The following is an 18,982-nucleotide window of genomic DNA, read 5'->3' on the forward strand; positions in this document are numbered from 1 at the left end:
TGGAACTAGTTTGGGTTCAATTCCCAGATCTGCCATAGTCTTCATGTGTGATGTAAGGCTAGTTGTTTCATTCCTTCTTTGCACCCCATCGATAAAATGGGAACGCTACTACCTCCTTTCTCCCATGCTTAATCTATTAAGATTGGAAGTACTTTGGGGCAGGAACTCTCTCTTACCATGTGCCTGAGCAGAGTCTAGTACAAGGAGTCCTTGATCACGGTTGGGGCTTCTCAATGCTTCTGGAACCTAAATAATAATTTCTGTGCCTTTGCTAAGGTCTCTAAGAAGGAACACGTACTGTTTCTTTAACTCTATAGAAGGAAGCCAGGCAGAAAGGAACTGGGGAAAGTTCTAGGCAGAGTTCCACTGTGAAGAGGAGAGATGGAGAGGAGCTGTTGGGATACCACCATTTTCTTATTATAAGCTTCCTTGTTCAGTGTAAAGGGAAAGTGACTCTCTCCCATGACAAAGTCTGGAGTAGGGGTTTTATATTCATCTCCCTGCAACAGATTGCTTAACCAGCCTTCTTTAGTTTTCTCTTCTCAGTTTCCTACCCCAATAGTGAATAAAGCCATTCACAGAGAACTGCCCACCACCTGCGTTTTAACTGTCCACATGTCCGGTCTGTTGGCTCCTGTAATTGCAAGCAGTCTCATTAGCTTGAGTGGGCTACTCTGGCTGTATTTGTGCTCTTCCTCAGGGGGGACAAAAGCTCACACTCAGGATGGAGGGGGGGGGGGGGTGCTGTTCTCACAGCTGGAGGCACTGAGCCATTCTTTCAGCCAGTCTCTCACTCACTCTGCTGGAGTCTCTGCCACATTCCAGTAGCAGTACTGGCACCCCCACCAGCACACACACACACACACACAAAAAAACAAATCACAAGTTGGACCCCAACAAATCATGTTTTTTTTTTTAAATGTGTGTTTTTTCATTTTTTAAAAACTCTCTGCCCCTCTATCCCCCCTCCTCCCCCCAACAGGTGCATGTGACAATGAGTACTGGCAATTTATAGTGAGAAATACCGACTTTGGCCACCAGAGAAATTCAATTGGAGCCTCAAACCAGACACTGACTTTGCACCAGGTCCCCCAAACAATTAATGTTGAGCTCCCCCCTCCACATCTGCTTTTTGCCCACCGGTCCCATAACAATCTCCCCCCCCCCCCCACACACACAAACATCTGACCCTTGCTGCCCAGCACATCTCTGCTCCTTCTGTAGCTGTGCAAGGTCTTCATCCCCTCCCAGGCTTGGGGAGAGAAAGCCAGCTTCAGCAGATCATCGCTGTCTGCTCCCGGGGTGGCGTTGTAGGGACAGAGGGGAGAAGTAGAAAGCAGACCGGCCCATTATTCATAAAGCAGGGAGAGGGGAGCAGAGCCACCCCGAGCTCTCTTTCTGCTCCCTCTTCTCATCCAGCTTTGGCTCTTCCCTCCCCCACCGCTGTTTCCTACAGCAGTTCTGATTGGCTTCTCTTCCTCAGGAGGCAGGGAAGCAGGACAGGCAGAGGGGAAGTCTGGAAACCCAGAGCCTTTCAGCAGTGGCCAAAATCCACCTTACTTGAGGTAAGTTCATGAGAGTGGGCAGCACTGGAGCAGATGTGTTCCCCTGCTAAGGGCCTGATGATTGCTGCGTTTTAGTCTCGGATATTTTTAATAAAAGTCACGGGCAGTAAACAAAAATTCATGGCCAGTGACCTGTCCATGACTTACTAAAAAAAAAGCAGTGAATAAAAACCAGGGGCCCCTCAGGTGCTGGGGGAGGGCAGCCCGGTTGCTTGGGGGTAGTGCATGGCCCGGGACCCCCGCTGGTGCGTGTGTGTGTGTGTGGGGGGGGGCAGGGACGGCTCCCTACCTGGCTCCTGTCCCCCTCACCCACAGCAGCAGAGTTTGGGTGTGGGAGGGGGCAGGGGGTTGGGGGACAGGGCAAGGCGAGCTCTCAGCAGCGCTCACCTGGGGGGCTCCCCAAAAGCGGCGACACCCCCCTCGCTGCTAGGCAGAGGCATGGCCAGTCAGCTCTGCAGTGGACTTGCTGGATCAAGCAGTACCTGCTCACCCTTGTTTTTGACCAAACCTTATGCAGTGTGCTACACATGGAGCCAAGTTACAGGGGGAGCTAAGAGCAACCATCTCATTGAGAAGCTCTAGTGCAATGCTACCATGCTTTGGCACATGGGCTTGAAATTTGGTGTCTGGGGAGGGGGGGTCACCTGCCATAGATGTGCCTTTTTCCTGACCCTGTGAAAATTCACCCAAATTTGACAAGTCATAACTCTGTAAAATCTCATGCTCAGTAGAAACTTGTGCAGGTAAATTCTCCAAAGATGCTGTCTGCACCAAGCATGGTCCATCCTAGGGCTTCAGGAACCGACCAGGAATTACCTGGCAATTGCTCCTCCCTGCTACTGGGTGGGGGGCACTGTGGCAGCAGGCACAGGAAGTGAGGGCAGAGAGACTGTTTCTCATGTGCTCTCAGTGTCCACCCATCCCCACTTGTAGCCAGGCAGCAAGTATTAGGTGGAAGCAGCTACACTGGAATGCAAAGGAGTTAGAAATTGGGGTGGAGATGGGGGAAGAGAGGAAGAGGAGGTTGCAGGAGCCAGAGATGGGAGTAGAGGATGGGTTGGGTTAGGTGCTAGTAAACGGGTGTGGGGGGATGGGAACAAAGTGTGTGTGTGGGGGGGGGGAGGGGTTGATATGAGTAAGTAGACAGAGGGGTCAAGTGACTCACCAAAGGTCATAAAGGAAGTCTGACCGTAGTGGGGCTAGGTGTTGAGTCCTGACACCCAGGCCCCTGTTCTAGCCACTATTTTCCATGCTTACAAATGTAAAATAGATACTTGACCAGTCACTTAAATTTAAAATAAAAAAGCAGTCTTCAGCCATCTTCCAAAGATTTTATTTTTAATGCTTTTAAATATTTGTTTTAATACAAGATAAAAATAATATATTAATTAAATCTGGGTTTAATTTTAGAGTCAAAACAGTATTTACTTATTTACATTACTGTGCTTCAAACTTCACTGCCACAGGAACTTTCAAACCTTCAAGTAACGTGTGTGTGTGTGTAGTAACGTGTGTGTCTGTGTGTGTGTGAATACTTAACTAAAAGATCTGTGTTTAGTGCAAAGAAACATTTTCCCCAAAAACCTTTAAGTACTAGTTTTTATACACCTTGTTATGCGAAGCACTATACATTAGTGTAGTTTGTAATTCCTCTGTATAATAAGTCACTTACAATTGAAAGAGCACATTACATTAAGTTTAAAGTAAAGTCACTACTTAAATCGTGGGGTTAATACATGAATTCAATATGCTCCATTTTTTAAAAGTTATTTTAAATTCTTATACAACTACCACAACTCTGTTCTGAAAACGTATTTCATGTAGAACTATGTACATTCCATTCATTGTAGCAGTGCTAAAGTAGCACACTTGTGGCTCAAGCTATGAACATTACCAGAAACTACAAAATGGATAACTGAAAACAGATGTAATATAGTACTGTGCCTTTTAGTGTTCAGAAAGACATTTACAATGAAGGAGAACTATTTTGTAGGTTAATTCCATGTCAACTTTGCCCACAACAAAACACTGTTTCAGTCAAATCATAAAAATCAGACAATCTTTCAAAATCTCTCCATGTCTCAAAGGAACACCAGAAAAATACATATATATGGATTATTAGTGGTCTACCAATTAATCCTTGACACAAAAAGGCCTTTAGGCAGGCGAGGTAATTCACAGTTCACGTTAGATCATTGCTGGGGTATCTACTAATTACAAACTGCCAACCCTACAAAGCCATGTTGGCTTTATAATTACCATGGGTGAACTTTTTTTTAAAAAAGAATCCTAAATTGCTTTGAATAAAGCAACATAAATTATGGCAAAATCCTTCTTGACAAAAATATCTTAATCTTCTCAAATAGAAAAAAATACAGGAAGGAAAGGACTAATAATTCATTATTTTTATGTGGTACTTGAAGTCTACAAAAGAACTTCCATTAAACTCAGACAATTCCAAGTAACTTGATTTTGTTGTACTAATAAGAAATTGTGTAACTAGTAATGAAACAGTGTAGCACTGTAGTGTGTAAGTACTTAATACCGCTGTGCTAATAAAAAGTTATGCAGACTTTAGGAATGCTGTTTTAAATATTGATTTTTGTTCAACACCACAGTAAATTCCACTAATACCATTCCCCCAAGTGTTATTCTTTTTTGCACCATATGAAAAAAATACAGTTAGCCATATGGGAAAACAGATCAAGAATTGCTACACTGAACAATCTACACATTTATAAATTAGCCAAGTTTTGGGGCTTGTGGGGTTAGAAACTTGTGAAAAGGTTTTATTTACCATATTAGCACTGGCAGTTGGGATTTCCAGCTCATTTTCACTGAGCTCTGCTTCTTATAACATCAAACCACTAATACCAATGGTCCTAGATTTGATGTCATCTCTACAGAAGTGACTTTACTTCGAACATTCGTTTATCTTAGATATTCTATTGGAACATGTTTTCCATATGGTGCATGGAGATTTAATGTGACCTAAAATAGAAAACAAAATCATTTGCCCACTTATTTATAATACAAGGGCTCGGTTCTACATGGTGCTGAGCACATTGGCCCAGATGCAGGGAAGCACTTAAAGCACGAGTAATCTCACTGAAGTTAATGGGTCTACTCATGTGCTTAAAGTTAAGCGTATGTTTTGCTAGATCAAGCTATGTGCTTAACACCTTGCAAGATCTGGCTCTAAGTCAGTCTGAAAGTCTGAGGACTTGGGGGCCTATTGAAATGTTTCTGCTTATTTGATTTTCTTAGACATATCAGAACTTTTGAGTTGTCCTGTTTTTGCTGGAGGACTCCATAAAAGGAATAGAGAAGTGGAGTGGAAGCTGAGTCCTCAGTTGAAAAGCAGAGGTGTTGAATCTTTGATAAAAAGATTCTCTCCCAAGTCTTTGTCAGGAGTTTGCGTTAAACGGTTTTTAAAAGTACTTGTTTTTTTATTCAGGTTCATTCTCTGGTAGTGTCACAATCCCACTAATTTTCCAGTCCTCAGAGGAATCCTCCAGCAAAAAGAATCAAGACCTGATATTTTGAACACAAACAATTTGCATGTAGCTTTCAGCCTTCTTATGTCACGAGACCGAGAAAGGGCACTTTCCTCTTTGCGTTTCACCTTCAATATACACCAAAAATCTAAGCCTGAATTTACACTTTTGCCTCAAGTATTAAGCCAGGGTTCCTCAAGACCTCAACTATTTCAGCCAAGTTAAAAGGGACATAATCAGTTTGGGGTTTTTTTGTTTTTTTTGGGGGGGTGGGGGCGGGAATCTGTAAATCTGACCCTACTGTTCCAATAATCTCAGGTATTCCTTGTAACTGAAAGATTAGAGAAATGTTTCTCTATTTGATTCAGTTTATTTACTTTGTGTGTTTGAAAGTCCATTTCTCATCATTTGCACTTCCTGTATAAAGCACTAACCTGATGACCTCACACATGTCCTGTTTTGAGGGGGAACTCACGTATGGTTTTACTCCAGGCTCTGCAACAGGGCATCTGCCAGAAAGAGCTGCAGGTAAGATGAAATAGAAGAGGCAGCATGCAGGTGTGTGAGGTCATAAAAGGGGAGGCACAGCAAGCTTGAGCATGTTTAGCATTATTCAGGCCCACCCTTTCTGCTGCAAAAGCAAACACCAAGACTTGTTAACAGCAGGGGCAAAAAAACCTGTATAAAAACACTTTAAAAATTCTGTACCTCACTTGACTTTGAAACGAATTGGGGGGAAAGTCTAATCAAGTTGTCAGTATTGCTTTAAGGGCCAACCCTTGTTTTGAAACTCTGAATAAAAGCACCTGAAATATTTTGTTTTCTCTTTATAGTCAGAAAATCGTTATGAACTACTGCATTTGTCTCTATTGGCAGAGATGCCCAACCTCCAAGAAACAGAAGGATTGACAGTCTTAACACCCTGCCCAGTTCCCAGGAAATCAATCCTGCATGTTACAAATATCCGAAACAGATTCTTAGCAGCAAGAGGATCAGTGTGTGAATACATAAAGCAATGGTGTAGATAGCAAATATCCTATTTTCATAAAAATATTCAAAAAACAAACAGCAATACTGACTTGACAATACTTTAGATGTAAACAGCACTTGAGAAATAAATAAAGCTGGAGGCAAAATAAAAACCCAAGAATGTTTATGCTTCAAAAACAAAGATTTGAACTTGAAGTATTACACATAAAAATCTTGAGATGTCATTTTAGTTTATGTAAACACTTTTGTGATAAGTTATAGAACTTTTTGCTTTACTAGACATGAGTAAATAAAAGACTGAAAAAGAATTCTACAATTCAGACAGCAAAGCTGATCAGCAGTCTGGAGTTACTGTCAGAGTCAATAGCTTTGCAAATTTAGTTGCATTTTTTATTCCTGTTTTCCCTAAAGTATCAAAAACCTCAAAGAATATAAATCTTTACACATTTTGGACACACATTAAAGTGTTAAAGAAATAACACTGTTAAACAATGGCCCAATGAATTACTGGGCACTGCAGAAGCAAGTGCGTCCCCATAGCTGGGGATGTTTTATTCCAGAGTACCAGAGAGGAATGTTCAGACTGCCTCTTCCTATCAGGAAGACAAGGGCAGCAAACAAACATTGTTTATCATAAAAACATAAATCCTTGGAGATTAAAGAGTCTGTTTTGCAAAGTGTCAGTGCATTTCCCTAGTTTAGGTGCTGGGAGCACTCAGCAGGTTTGGATGCTTTACCATTAGCAGCAGGTTTGTTAAAGAACAGGAATGTTACAGAAATCAAAGTCTGCAGAGCAATGTAACTTACACTAGGTGTGCTCCTGCATTTGGTACAGATACTCTGGGATATGGAATTCGTCCCAGGAACAGGAACTAAATAAACTTGCAAACTTTTAAAATAAACATTATGAAAAGCCGATAATATATTCTCTCCTTAATTACTGCTTCTAATTCCAAGTTTAAAGTATCTTTGTTAAGGCCCATAAATGTAGAGATGGGAGACCATACTAGATTGTTGAGCTTCAAATACCTAACCAAGTCTTGCAAAATTCTACTTGACTGGGTAAATTTGTTGTTGACAGGCAAGTACTGTATGTATTTCAGTTTTCCTATACTCACTGTAAAGTGGGAGTGAACAGTTTGTATCGGGATGGCAAACTGTCATGGAAATTTTTTGAGGCTGACATTTTACTACCTCTTCTCACACATTAGCTATTCTGAAATTGTGGGATAGTGAATTAACGTGATGATCACCAACATTTATATATTTGTTGCAATTTGCAACTCTCAAATTACACTACTATTTCCCATTAAATCTGAGTAACTACAGTTAAAGCTACCTTCTTGCACACAAAAATATATGGATAACGGTTTGTAAGATCACTAACAAGTATGGGCCTTGCTTGCACACACTACTTCAGGCTCCAGTTCTAACCACTAGTCTTTCACAAGCAAAGTCAGGATCTCTCAAAAAAATGATAGAAGTTAAACCACTTAAGATACTGTAACTCCTAGTGTTATAAACAAGCAGCTTATTTCTAACAGTCTATTTTCATAATTTCTAAGACTAAGTATAAAGCATTTTACTGTATATACAGTTCATCAAAAAACCCTTAGGCATTCAAACATGTTCAACATTTGCTGATACCAGATGGATTGGGACAAAAAAATTAATAAAAAAAGATCAACATTAGCACTATTTTTGAAACTTGCTTTTAAACTTTTCCTGAAGGGGAAAAAAAAAATCACTACATGCATTTCCCCATCTATTTACGAGGCACTACGTTACTTCAAGATAAATTTAACTGTTCTATTCTTCTAGTGGTTAAAGAGTTGCTCATAAAAAGCATGCATAGGTTTAGGTGAAGTATTTGATAAACCATACAGAAGAGAGAGTAACTATGTGACTCTAAAGCACTAAAGCTACCTCAACTTCATTTTCAAGAGATGTAGCTTTCATTTCTAACCCAACAAGGAACTATCTAAGCAGCAGGACAATGGCATAAACCGTTTATTCTGACCAAATAAGCCCTGTTCAAACATGATCTTAATAGCTGACAACCCCCAAATCAAAAAAGCAGGCGGTTTCATTTTTGGCATTCTGTATATACACACACACCACATTGTCAATTATACCTTTTTCAGAATTCTTATTTAAGATTTCTGGGAAACCATTTAGTAAAGAGCTATACTACCTTCCTTATTCTGACAAGCTACTCTTCAGAATCTCATTTTGTAAGTGTACATGCCTCAACGGAAAAAGTTATATTTAATATTATTTTTAAAAGAAAGTCAGTGGCTAACAAATTAGTACTTAGTATTATTTGTACAGGCAAACATTCAAGGTACCAGAGATCATCTGGACCTCAAAACAGCAAGTCCGGTAAAGCATACATTAAAAGTGTAAGTTATTCTCTACCCTAAAGCATTTTTGTAGAATCATGCCAATGGTAATGACGACTTCTCTATTTCAGATTCATAATGATCTATGGGGCAGCCTCTACTTATCCTCCTAGCGTTAGTTTCTACTACTACCTTGTGAAGTATGGAAATCCCAACTTTGTGACTGAGAATCTAAGAAGTGGGGCATGAGACCACAGGGATGGAAACAGTTATTTTCTTATTTTTTCAACTAGTTCTGTAGAGATTTGTTACGAATACTTCATACTAACTTAGATTAAACTAGGTACTCTTCATCCAATTAACCTTCTCATTATTGTAGGTTTTGAAAAGGGCCAGCAATACTCATTAGGAACTGTACCATTAACATTGCATTCAAAAAAAGAAAACATTGGAAACCAGATTCTTGCTCTCCTACTCTGCTGATATGCTCTGGTATTAGCCAATGTGTGGTAGTACAAAAAGAGTCTTGTGGTGATGTAGAAGGCAATGAAGACATCTATAGAGTAATGTTCATGTGCAGCCAAAATGAAGAAAATTCCAAAGAGATTCAGGACCCAGGATAAAGTATGTAAGAAGTTCCAGCTTCTTGGTGTATCTAGCAAAGGACAAAGTATCAAGTTAAAAGATTCACCTAGAATGTTTCACAAACCAAAGTTCTTAGCAAGTTTACTACACCCACTCCCATCAGACACCTGACATGATCTTACATTTACACAGCAATCCGAAGGACTGAACAAATTAGGGGCCTGATCCGGTACTCATATGCACAGCCCAATTAATTTACTTCAGAATACTTCATTAAGAATTATGACTATGAATCACTTCACCCATCACTGAAGTGCAACAAGCACAGTGGCGAAAGGGGGCACCTGTTTAACAGTACATAGAAATATTGCACAGTAGAGCCCTGTGCAGGACTATTCTTTACTCCCGCTCCGGTCATTATGGCAGCGGATCCTGCAGGATCCCAGTCCCGCTGCAGGGCTCCATTACATAGTAACATATGGCATGACTACAAACTGAACACCTTCTCCAGTGGCAGCTATACAGATATAGGTAGGTCTCGCATACTTTTCTTTAAGAGAAAGAAGTTTCCAGGTGCGCATGTATAACTGATTTTGAATTAATTCAACTACAATTCCTAGTCAAGCTAGCTCTCTTAATTTGCTGTTTAATGCATTAAAAAAAAAGTCACATTTTGAATTACTAACGATACTTTATAGAGTGACGGATAATTAATATCAGCATCAAGTACTGTGTGAAGACCAGTCAAAAGGCTTGTATCTTTGTAAAGTTTTATTTTCTAAGTACTAGACTCATGTTAACACTATAAGAAGCTTATTGTATGCAGGAAAGAGGGATGAAACACAAAAAGAGTGGGGATCAGATAAGGATAACGCAATGTGAAGGCGACTTCTAAAATAAAATTGAGAACTGAGAAAAGTAATAGAGAAAGGGAAAATATTAACACGGGTACGGACAGTTGAAGAATGGAAGACCACTGCTGTACAAGAAAGCAACTTGAACAGCAAGATCACATCTCTATTTAGTTCATTTAAGAGAGTCTTAAATTAAGAAGATTTTAAAAACATGGCAGTGACACTGTAGTTGAAACTGATATGGAACTTCCATTTTCCACCCCCAATCTTCACTTGTTAAAATCTTTTTAGAAAGTTGCCTTTGGGGCTGGGGTTACCAAAACCCCACCCAAATGCTTTTGAGCCTGAAGGTGCTACGGAAATCCATTTCATAAGCTCCCATATGGAATGTATGTCCTCGAACTGCTCAGGCTCCCCCCGTAAGCACTTTTACAAGGAGGGCAGGAAGCCTGGTAAGAAGTCTGTTTGGGGGCTTGAAAAGTAGCTAGGTGCATTCTGAAAACCACTTACCCTTCACTTTCCAGTTATAGTCTAAGCAAATCTTATCAAGCACATTCCATTCTAATCTTTTAGGACACCTAGATTCTACAGTGATTGGCACATTAGAAATAGCTAAGATTGGTCAAAATACTCAGGGACTTAGTTCTTTTTAAGTAACTTCCATCTCCAGCTCAACACTAATCATGAAAGCTTTCAGTCATAAAAGGACAAGCTTTCAGTCAAAAAAGAGGAGATTTTGAGAACGGAAGAAATAAAAATAGGGAAGGAGTATGCCTCTTAATTACAGTCACTGTCATGTCTCCATAATACTCGTACGTGTTTGGACACTGGCATTGTGTACTTACATTCAGTGACAAAGAAGTTCAGCATAGTCAGGACAACAGTATGGCCACTGAACATGTAGTCTCCACATGTATGTACTCCAGTGAGTGTCATTCCAAAACCACTCCATATTGCAAATGCTCGCTGAAGTTTTGCCCACACGTTGCCATACAACTAAAATTAAAACAGCAACATTAATATTTAAAAGCCATTGCTAAGAATACTTTTTACTATAGTCCAAACATGTCTAATAGAAATTCAGTTGCTGCCTAGCACTATGTATATTTAATTCACATTCCCTGTTTCCATTTTTAACTTTTTACTGCAAATACAGATGATCAGAACAGCCCATGGATTCTATTTTGGCATAACTAGGATCTAGAACTATAATTACAGAGGTACACAAAGTACCTCTGATAAGTGCTTTCTCTAAATTCTGTGGTTTATTTAATCCATAGCTATAAATGATTCACATAATGGAGCTTCCACACATTCTCTTGAGGATTTATTCCACAGCCTAGTGAGTCAGTCAAAAAGATTTTCCTGCTATTCAGCCTAAACATTTTTCATAATTTCATCCCTTTATTTTTAGTTATAGTCTTACGCCCTACACAAGCCTTCTCTCTCCTTAGTGTTTCCATCCTTCAAATACTTGGCAGCTGTGTGTCATTTTAGCAGGCTAGATGAGGTATAAATATTTAATTTTCAGTCATTCCTCATAAATCATCCCCTTCAGTCACTCAAATGTGTTCCTCTGATGAATCCTCTCATTTGCATAGAGTACTACCCTGAAAGCCCCAAAATGAATGCAATATTTTAAGTGCTTTCTATCAAAAACCCTATAGAAGTGACTACCAAATTAATGATCCTTGATTTGCACATGAGGGTCAGTATTTAACAAGCAGAAGTTTGCAGCTAACTACATATATGCTTACAATATGACTATCCTTATCACAATAATTTTCATCTGAGAAAGTTAAACCAAAATCAGAAAAAACAAACATTTAAGAATATTCCTTTACCTTTCCGGAACACTGCAGATGCTGGCCTGGCACAGAGAGTGAGGTAACAAACATTGTAAAGCAACGCAACAAGAACACTGTCCCCATTAAGCTACACAATCTGCGTAAGAGTATAGACCTGGGAAAATAAAAAGGGACGCAAGAGTCGTACAAGAATTCAAATACTTTTGCACATTTGGTTATGAAAATTAAAAGAATTATGAGAGATTTACAGCATTCTTCTCTAACTTATCCCCATGACATGATTTTTAATGGGACAGGGATTTCTTGAACTACAACAATTTAGCCTAACATGGTATTAAGTTTTATTTCTATTTTTAATCTTTCTTTCAAATAGTAATGTTGTTTTATGTACTGGCATCTTACTGAAATACTGACATTTTTGAATGAAATTGTGTGTCATGGTGAAAGTGACTGACAAAGATATTCAGATCACTGCATACAAGGGTTCAGAAGTCAACATGTCTCTGAATACAGTATTTACACCCACAATTTGTCCATAATAGAGTGACAAAAGCCAAGTCTCAGGAATGCCAGCCCTCATTTCACAAGCATATAAAAAATGTGATTCTTCAACCATGTCTGCTATGCTCTTGGGGTTTTCCCCTCAGACTGAGGTGACACTCTATCTCCTATTCAGCAAAGGGACAATATGGATGCTGTATACAAGAGCACTTAGAACAACAAATTCTTCTCCTTTGGAACTACAATCTTATATGAGGTCCTACACACAAGTTGTCCAGTGAACTCTTTAGTGTTGAGATGAAATGTTTCAAAGCACTAACACAAAATGCAGCAATACTAAAATTAATTAGACCCTCCCAAATTTACGATCATTTAATATTGATCTTAAGACAGGCAAGTCAATGATTCCTTTGTCCTGCTCATGATACAAAAAGGAGCAAAGGTGGTTTTTGTCCACCTTGTCTCTTGGGCACTAGTTAATGTTATGCTTCTCTAGAAGAGAAAAAAAAAAAAGTCAACTCAAATTGTCACTTCTGACTCAACTACAAAGATATTGTTTATTCTAAGTGTAAGGTATGTAAAACTATTTTTCTTGGTTCTCTCATTAGAACTAAGTTGCTATTAGCTAGTCATTCAGAGAAGAAGTTTACAAGCTTCTGGAGAAAGCCCTGCAAGAGGACACACTGGAATCCCTGGACTAAAGAGAACAGAACAGTTGGAAGAAATGTTGTGGAGCTAGTCATGTCTGACACATGTCACTCATCTCCCAGTCTGGGGACATATACACCCAGTTCCTATAAACAGGCTGGTTATTTAGAAATGGTGGACATTCAGACGGTGGGGCAGAGAGAGATATACAAGATTGGTTTTCATGGGTTCCCAATTCAACCAACATTGCAAAATAAAGTGGCAACAACCACCCCAATGGAAGTAAAGTAGCACAAAATAGTGGTATCCTCCAGGCACAAATAAAGGAAACAAAGGAATTCTTTATGGGAAGTGGAAGGAAGAATTGTACCATGGCCTCATCGTGCCATCTTAATGATGGTAAATAACAATTGTGTTTAAAGGTAAGTCTTGGCTATAGTTATTATGATGGATTTCTGTCACATTCAATCTTTATTAGGTTGCCAACAGATGTTTCTGAATTAAGAGTTCTTTTAATTGAAAGTACTATACCTGTGTCTGTGAAGGAGGAGAACCAGGAGCCAAATGTAGCAGAGAATCACACCACACACTTCAGTCATGGCAAAGGCCCAAGGTATCCTAGGAACACTAAAGCAGAAGGAAAAAGTTAACCTACATAATAGAGCTAACTTTTATGAATATGCGTGTTTTAAATTAGGCACCTGAATTAATGGCCTAATTTTCAAAAGGTGTTGAGCACCTGCAGCTCCCACTGAGGTATATGGAAGCTGCAGGTGCTCTGCACTTTTTGAAAATGAAGCCATGTATTTAGGTGACAAAATAAAGATTTAGATGCCTACCAGTGTACAAGTACCTTCACAGGGAGAAAATACCAGGTACTAAAGAGCTCTTTAATCTAGCAGAGAAAGGTGTAACAAGAACTGATCACCGGAAATTAAAGGCAGAAATTCAAATTAGAAATTCAGCCCAAATGTATAATAGTGAGTGAGGGTGATTAACCACTGAAAGAAAATACCAATGCAAGTGGTAAATTCTCCATTTTTTTAAATCTTCAAATCAAGATTGGATACCTTTCTGGAAGATATGCTTTAGTCAAACAAGTTATTGGGCTCAATGCAGGCATAATTGGGTAAAGTTCTATAGCATATAGGAGGTCTGCTTAGATAATCTAATGGTTCCTTCCGCTCTTAAATATATGAATCTACAGGCACCCAAGTTTGAAAGTTTTGGCCACAGTTTCTTTGGTACTACTATCTTGTATTGCATTCCTCTGAAACTGGTAAAAACTAACACTGAAGATTTCCACAGCACAAAACTTTATTTTGACAGACTTAGTAATGCCTTAAGCTCTAGTTCATTTATTTACTCCCCTCGCAACCCATTTTAAAAATGTTTTAGAGGACATTTAAAATGAAACTGATCAAAGGCCAAAACCTATTGTAAAACTCAATGTTCTACATGGATTTCCTACCAGAATTTCTTTACTGATCTTAAGGTTTTAGTAGTTTCTTTATAATGAATTTCCAAAACAATATCACTCATCTTGACACATTAACTTACATCATGTATCACATATATTGTAACTGCAATAAAAAACTAGTCAGCACAAAGTTCTTAAAACACTACCATTTCAATTTAGTGTTTAAAGCATAATAAATCTCTTCAATGCAGGAGGACAGGACCATGAAACTCATTCTGTGATAAAGGCTAAATTAAATTTGTAATTAGGGTTCATATGCCAGAACTGTAAGATTAGGTCTTAATACACTAACCATGAGGAAAAATACCCATGCTACCTTTCTCTCAAAACAATGTCCTCTGTAATTTATAAAAGAGGACCTTGTACTGCTTATTGTGCACTCTACTATATTTAAGCACACTGTCAGCTTTTTATTTAATACATGCTACAAGGTCTCCACAGCTTTCTTTACAACTCCTTTTCCTTCCTCACTTCATGCCACTCATTTTCTTTTAAAAAAAAAGAAAAAAAAAAAAGTGCTAATACTGTAGGGCATTTTTATCTGCAGTATCATCAGTGTATTCCTGCTTTCACCCTGACAGACTTTTTGGTATTTCCCCACACTGTTTTCTCCCTCATCCTCCCCTTCCCCATAATATCCACCCAATCTCCTATTTCTCCTGTTATATCTGCTTGATCTCTCCTCCAACCCCCATATACTCAACCCATCAGTACCATTTGTGTTCCTCACTCCTTGCAACCCCATTCTTTTTTAAAGAGAGGATCAACAGTGCCTGGGGCAATAATTCCCCAGCTTCCTCCTCTCCCAAGAAAGGATGCAGCAGCTTCACAGAGAGGATCATTCACTTGGACCGCAAATATAAATACACCCTGGGTATGGGTGACTAGGTTTTTAAGCCCTGACTTGAGTAACAAAAGATCTTCATTGAGGGTAATAGGAGTTTTGCTCAAAGATAGTAGGTTAAATATAGCTCTGATTAATTTAACAGTTTAGTTGAAGTTCATTATTTTCAAAGCATTCAACATTTATTAGTTGGGGGGGGGGGGAGCATGGTGTGTGGCGCATAGTTAGAACCGCTGCTCTTTCTGCTCTTCAATTTACCTCTTCCTAGTGTTAGGAAGTTCACATTTATAGCACTAATAGAATATATTTGATATAGTTTTCTGAGACTTAAAATTTAGATATATACTAGGATTTTCAGAGAAGCTTAAGTGAGTTAGGTGTCCAATTCCCACTGAATTTCAATAGGAATTAGGCAGCTAAATCCTTAAACTCCTTTGAAAATCCCAGTCAAGATGTATGCAGCGGGAGAGAAGTACTAGAAAAAGTTCATTTCTGTCTTCATGCATTCTTACACAAGTCCTCACTCAGATGGCACAGTCTTGAGTACGATGGTTATATACCTAGAGGAGATAGGAGGGACACACCTATTACATGCAAAAACTTAATCCCTTGGAAAGGGTAGAGAAGCCTAAAATGCCTAGAAATCTCAAAGCTATTCCAGAGTCCTTGCATGATCAAACTTTTTGGTATAAGTTTTAATTTAACATTTACTAAATCATTACTTTGCTCTTATAATACATTGCATATTTACATTAATGAAACATCACCCTCCCGCTCCCCCCCACAACAAGGTAGGTAAACTGAAGCTTAGAAGTTAAGCAACTTTTCCAAAGTCACAATCAGTGAGCAGAGCATGAAATAAAACCAAAGAATACTACCAGTCCCCTGCTTCAGTAGAAAATATGCTTTAGTTAGCTCTTAAAATGTGATATTTTCTTATCATTTTACAAGCACTTAAAACGTACTTAAGGCCATATAATATAAAAGGATCACAGTCCTTTGCTGTAGTATTGTGCTGGAAAATGGGGAGGGTAGAACAGTTTGCATAGTTGGTAAACACCTACCACAATCCCATTTATGTCTCCACAGTAAAATATCCCGGGCGCTAAAAAGAGCCATGTAGATGTTCAGGCTCAGGCTCTGAAGGGCAGGGAAAGGGGTGGGTTTCAGAGACCGAGCCCAAACATCTACACAGCTATTCTTAGTACCGTAATGCGAGCCCACATCTGCAGACCCAGATTCTAAGATGCACTGCCACGTTGTTAGGGGTTTGTTTGGGGGGGGGAGGGGAAGAGGGAGAGGAGGCGGCGGGTCATGTAGACATACCCGAAGAGTACTGATTGGAGAATCAGAAAGGAAAAAAAAAAAAAAAAAAGTAGAAAGCTAACAGTAAGCTATTGCTAGCTGCTGAGTAAAACCTCTCCAAGAGAGGCCACTCAAACTTATTCAGTTTCTGTCCTCTTAGTGCCTCATCTGTTGTATATATCAATGAATCTTGAGAAGCTACAAAGCATTTTTTTTTTAACATTAGATTTCAACTACAGAATGATTGTGTATTAATCTCTTTAGCCTTGTTTGTCGAAGTTCCTTTCCCAGGAAGCTGGTACTGCCAGTAATTTGCACTTCGCAATATCATCAGAACAAAAATTGTTACAGATTTCAGCTGAAGCTGTTTCTCTGTCACATGTCCCCTTTGCTACACAAAAGGTAAAAAAGTAATTACTCAGACACTGGCTCTGTTGTAATCCTATGACAATGTTTTGGTTGTTTCTGCTAACATTCTCCAGAGTAGCAACCCCCTCCCCCCCGAACACTGTGATTACAGCGCTTCTGTCCTGGGAGCAGACTCTAGTATCCAGTCTTGTCATGACTGTCATTCTCCCTTCTTCCATCACTCCTTTGGTCATCACTTGCTGAGTTATGTCTAAATTAATGACAGGCTGTGCGGCCTTTATTCACATGATTAGTCCTATTGACTTTGATGAGACAACCTGTGAAGTAGAGACTACTTTAATGAATAAAGGCTGCAGGACTGAGCCCCTCCTGATACAGGTTATGTCTTATTTCTGTGCACTTTATAAGTCTGTAGTATAGTGTGAGAGAATTACTTGGAATGGAGCATTTATTCCACATTAAACTCACATGGTTGAGCAGAAACTAAGTAGCTCTAGCAGTTGCTCTCTCTGGATTTAAAGGAAACATTTACAGCATGGATGTCATTCCTCTATCACTAAGGCTGCGAGTTTGTCATGGAAGTCACGGATTCCGTGACTTTCCGTGACCTCTGTGACTTCTGCAGCAGCCAGTGCGCCTGGCTCAGGAGCAGCTCAGGGAGCCCTTGTGCCAGGGGCACCGGCCACTGCTGGGGCAGTCTCGGGCCACCATGCCCCTACCCCCCGCAGCAGAATTTGGGTGTGGGAGGGGGTTGGGCCACTGGACAGGGTGAGGCAGGCTCTGGGCGGTGCTTACCTGGGAGGGGCTCCCCGGAAGCAGCGACACCCCCCTCACTCAGCTGCTAGGCGGAGGCGTGGCGAGGCAGCTCTGTGGGCTGCCTCCGCCCAGAGCGCTGGCTTTGCAGCTCCCATTGGCCAGGAATCTCGGCCAATGGGCGCTGCGGGGGCAGTACCTACAGACAGAGGCAGCGTGCAGAGCTGAGCAAGGGGGCGGGGGGTGTCGCCGCTTCCAGGGAGGACCCCCAGGTAAGTGCTGCCCAAAGCCTGCCTCACCCTGTCACAGTGCCCCAACCCCCTCTCCCCCCAAGCACCACCACACCTGGGCCGTGCGCTGCGGCCCCCTCCCCCAAGCAGCCAGGCCACCCTCCGCCAGCACCTGCAGGCCCCCAGGCAATGCTCCCCCCTCCCAATTTTATTCACTGGTATTTTTAGTAAAATGCACAGGTCATGGGTTGTGAATTTGTGTGTACTGCCCGTGACTTGTCTGTAACTTTTACTAAAAATACCTATGACTAAAACGTAGCCTTACCTATAATTAATGGCTCTCTCACTAGCACTCAGTCCACCAAGTATTACAGATAATCAAGTATAACAAACCCCTCTATGCATCTACTCCAGACGTTCAGCCATCATGGGGATGTTGGGGCTAGTAGGAGTGTTGAGAGAAATAAAACTAATAAATAAGCCTTGTCTAAAAACTTCCTATACTATTCAAAACAAATGGGACTTTATGGTAGTACTCATGTTTAGGAAATGTGTGGGCTGTTTATCAACAGCCACTTACCAAATGCAGAATCAGAATATGCAGACACATCCAGGCATAGAGCAATTATATCTCTTGGCTAAAGGTGGAAAATGTATGACAGCTGATTGCTACAGTATGTTAATGGAACTCCAGTTAGTGATTTCTACATCAGCAGACCTGACATTCCTCATTACATCTGGCTGAGCAGTCAGCCACAAACAAAATAATTTCCAATGTAAACAATCTCTTTGAAACTTCCCTCGGCTCCTTTCAAATTCCAAGCCTAATTGTATTATTATACTTCATTATTCTGAAGTACCCCAGTCTCTACCTAGTGATTTTGTTTAAACTGGTATAGGAAGTTGGAGAAATAAATTGTATATTAGCAACACAGTTTAAGCACTTTAGCTATCACAACTCTCTATTTGGTCTTTACTGATAGCAGATGAAGAGACACAAGTTGCAAATGTGGAGGAGTCTAAGTCTTTAGTCTGCAGTTTTAACTACGAACTTTATCCAGTTCAAAGGATGACTGAGAATAAAAGATTATTATTTGGTTACAATAAAGCTTTTTCCACTACAGTTGCTTGGTTTTGCAGGAAGCAGTTCCGTTTCTTCATACCCAGGAAGAAAAAAAGTGAGCTCTTAGTATCAAATACAAATAAACTGA

At 40.1% G+C, this 18,982-nt stretch overlaps 1 protein-coding gene across 1 annotated transcript in view; it reads right to left on the reverse strand.

Moving 5' to 3' along the window:
* Positions 1 to 8,693: 8,693 nt before the first annotated feature.
* The window catches only part of LOC113406881 (sphingomyelin synthase-related protein 1), a 29,339-nt gene continuing 19,050 nt past the window's right edge, over positions 8,694 to 18,982 (reverse strand). The window contains exons 3-6 of the mRNA XM_026653717.1: positions 13,322 to 13,417; positions 11,678 to 11,795; positions 10,679 to 10,829; positions 8,694 to 9,049 (exon numbers count right to left, since the gene is read on the reverse strand). Coding sequence (XP_026509502.1) covers positions 8,745 to 9,049; positions 10,679 to 10,829; positions 11,678 to 11,795; positions 13,322 to 13,417 — 670 coding nt within the window. The 3' untranslated portion in view covers positions 8,694 to 8,744. The remainder of the gene's footprint in view (positions 9,050 to 10,678; positions 10,830 to 11,677; positions 11,796 to 13,321; positions 13,418 to 18,982) is intronic.

The sequence above is a fragment of the Terrapene carolina genome, unplaced genomic scaffold, assembly GCF_002925995.2.
Source record: "Terrapene carolina triunguis isolate 2854851 unplaced genomic scaffold, T_m_triunguis-2.0 Scaffold147, whole genome shotgun sequence".
NCBI lineage: Eukaryota > Metazoa > Chordata > Testudines > Emydidae > Terrapene > Terrapene triunguis.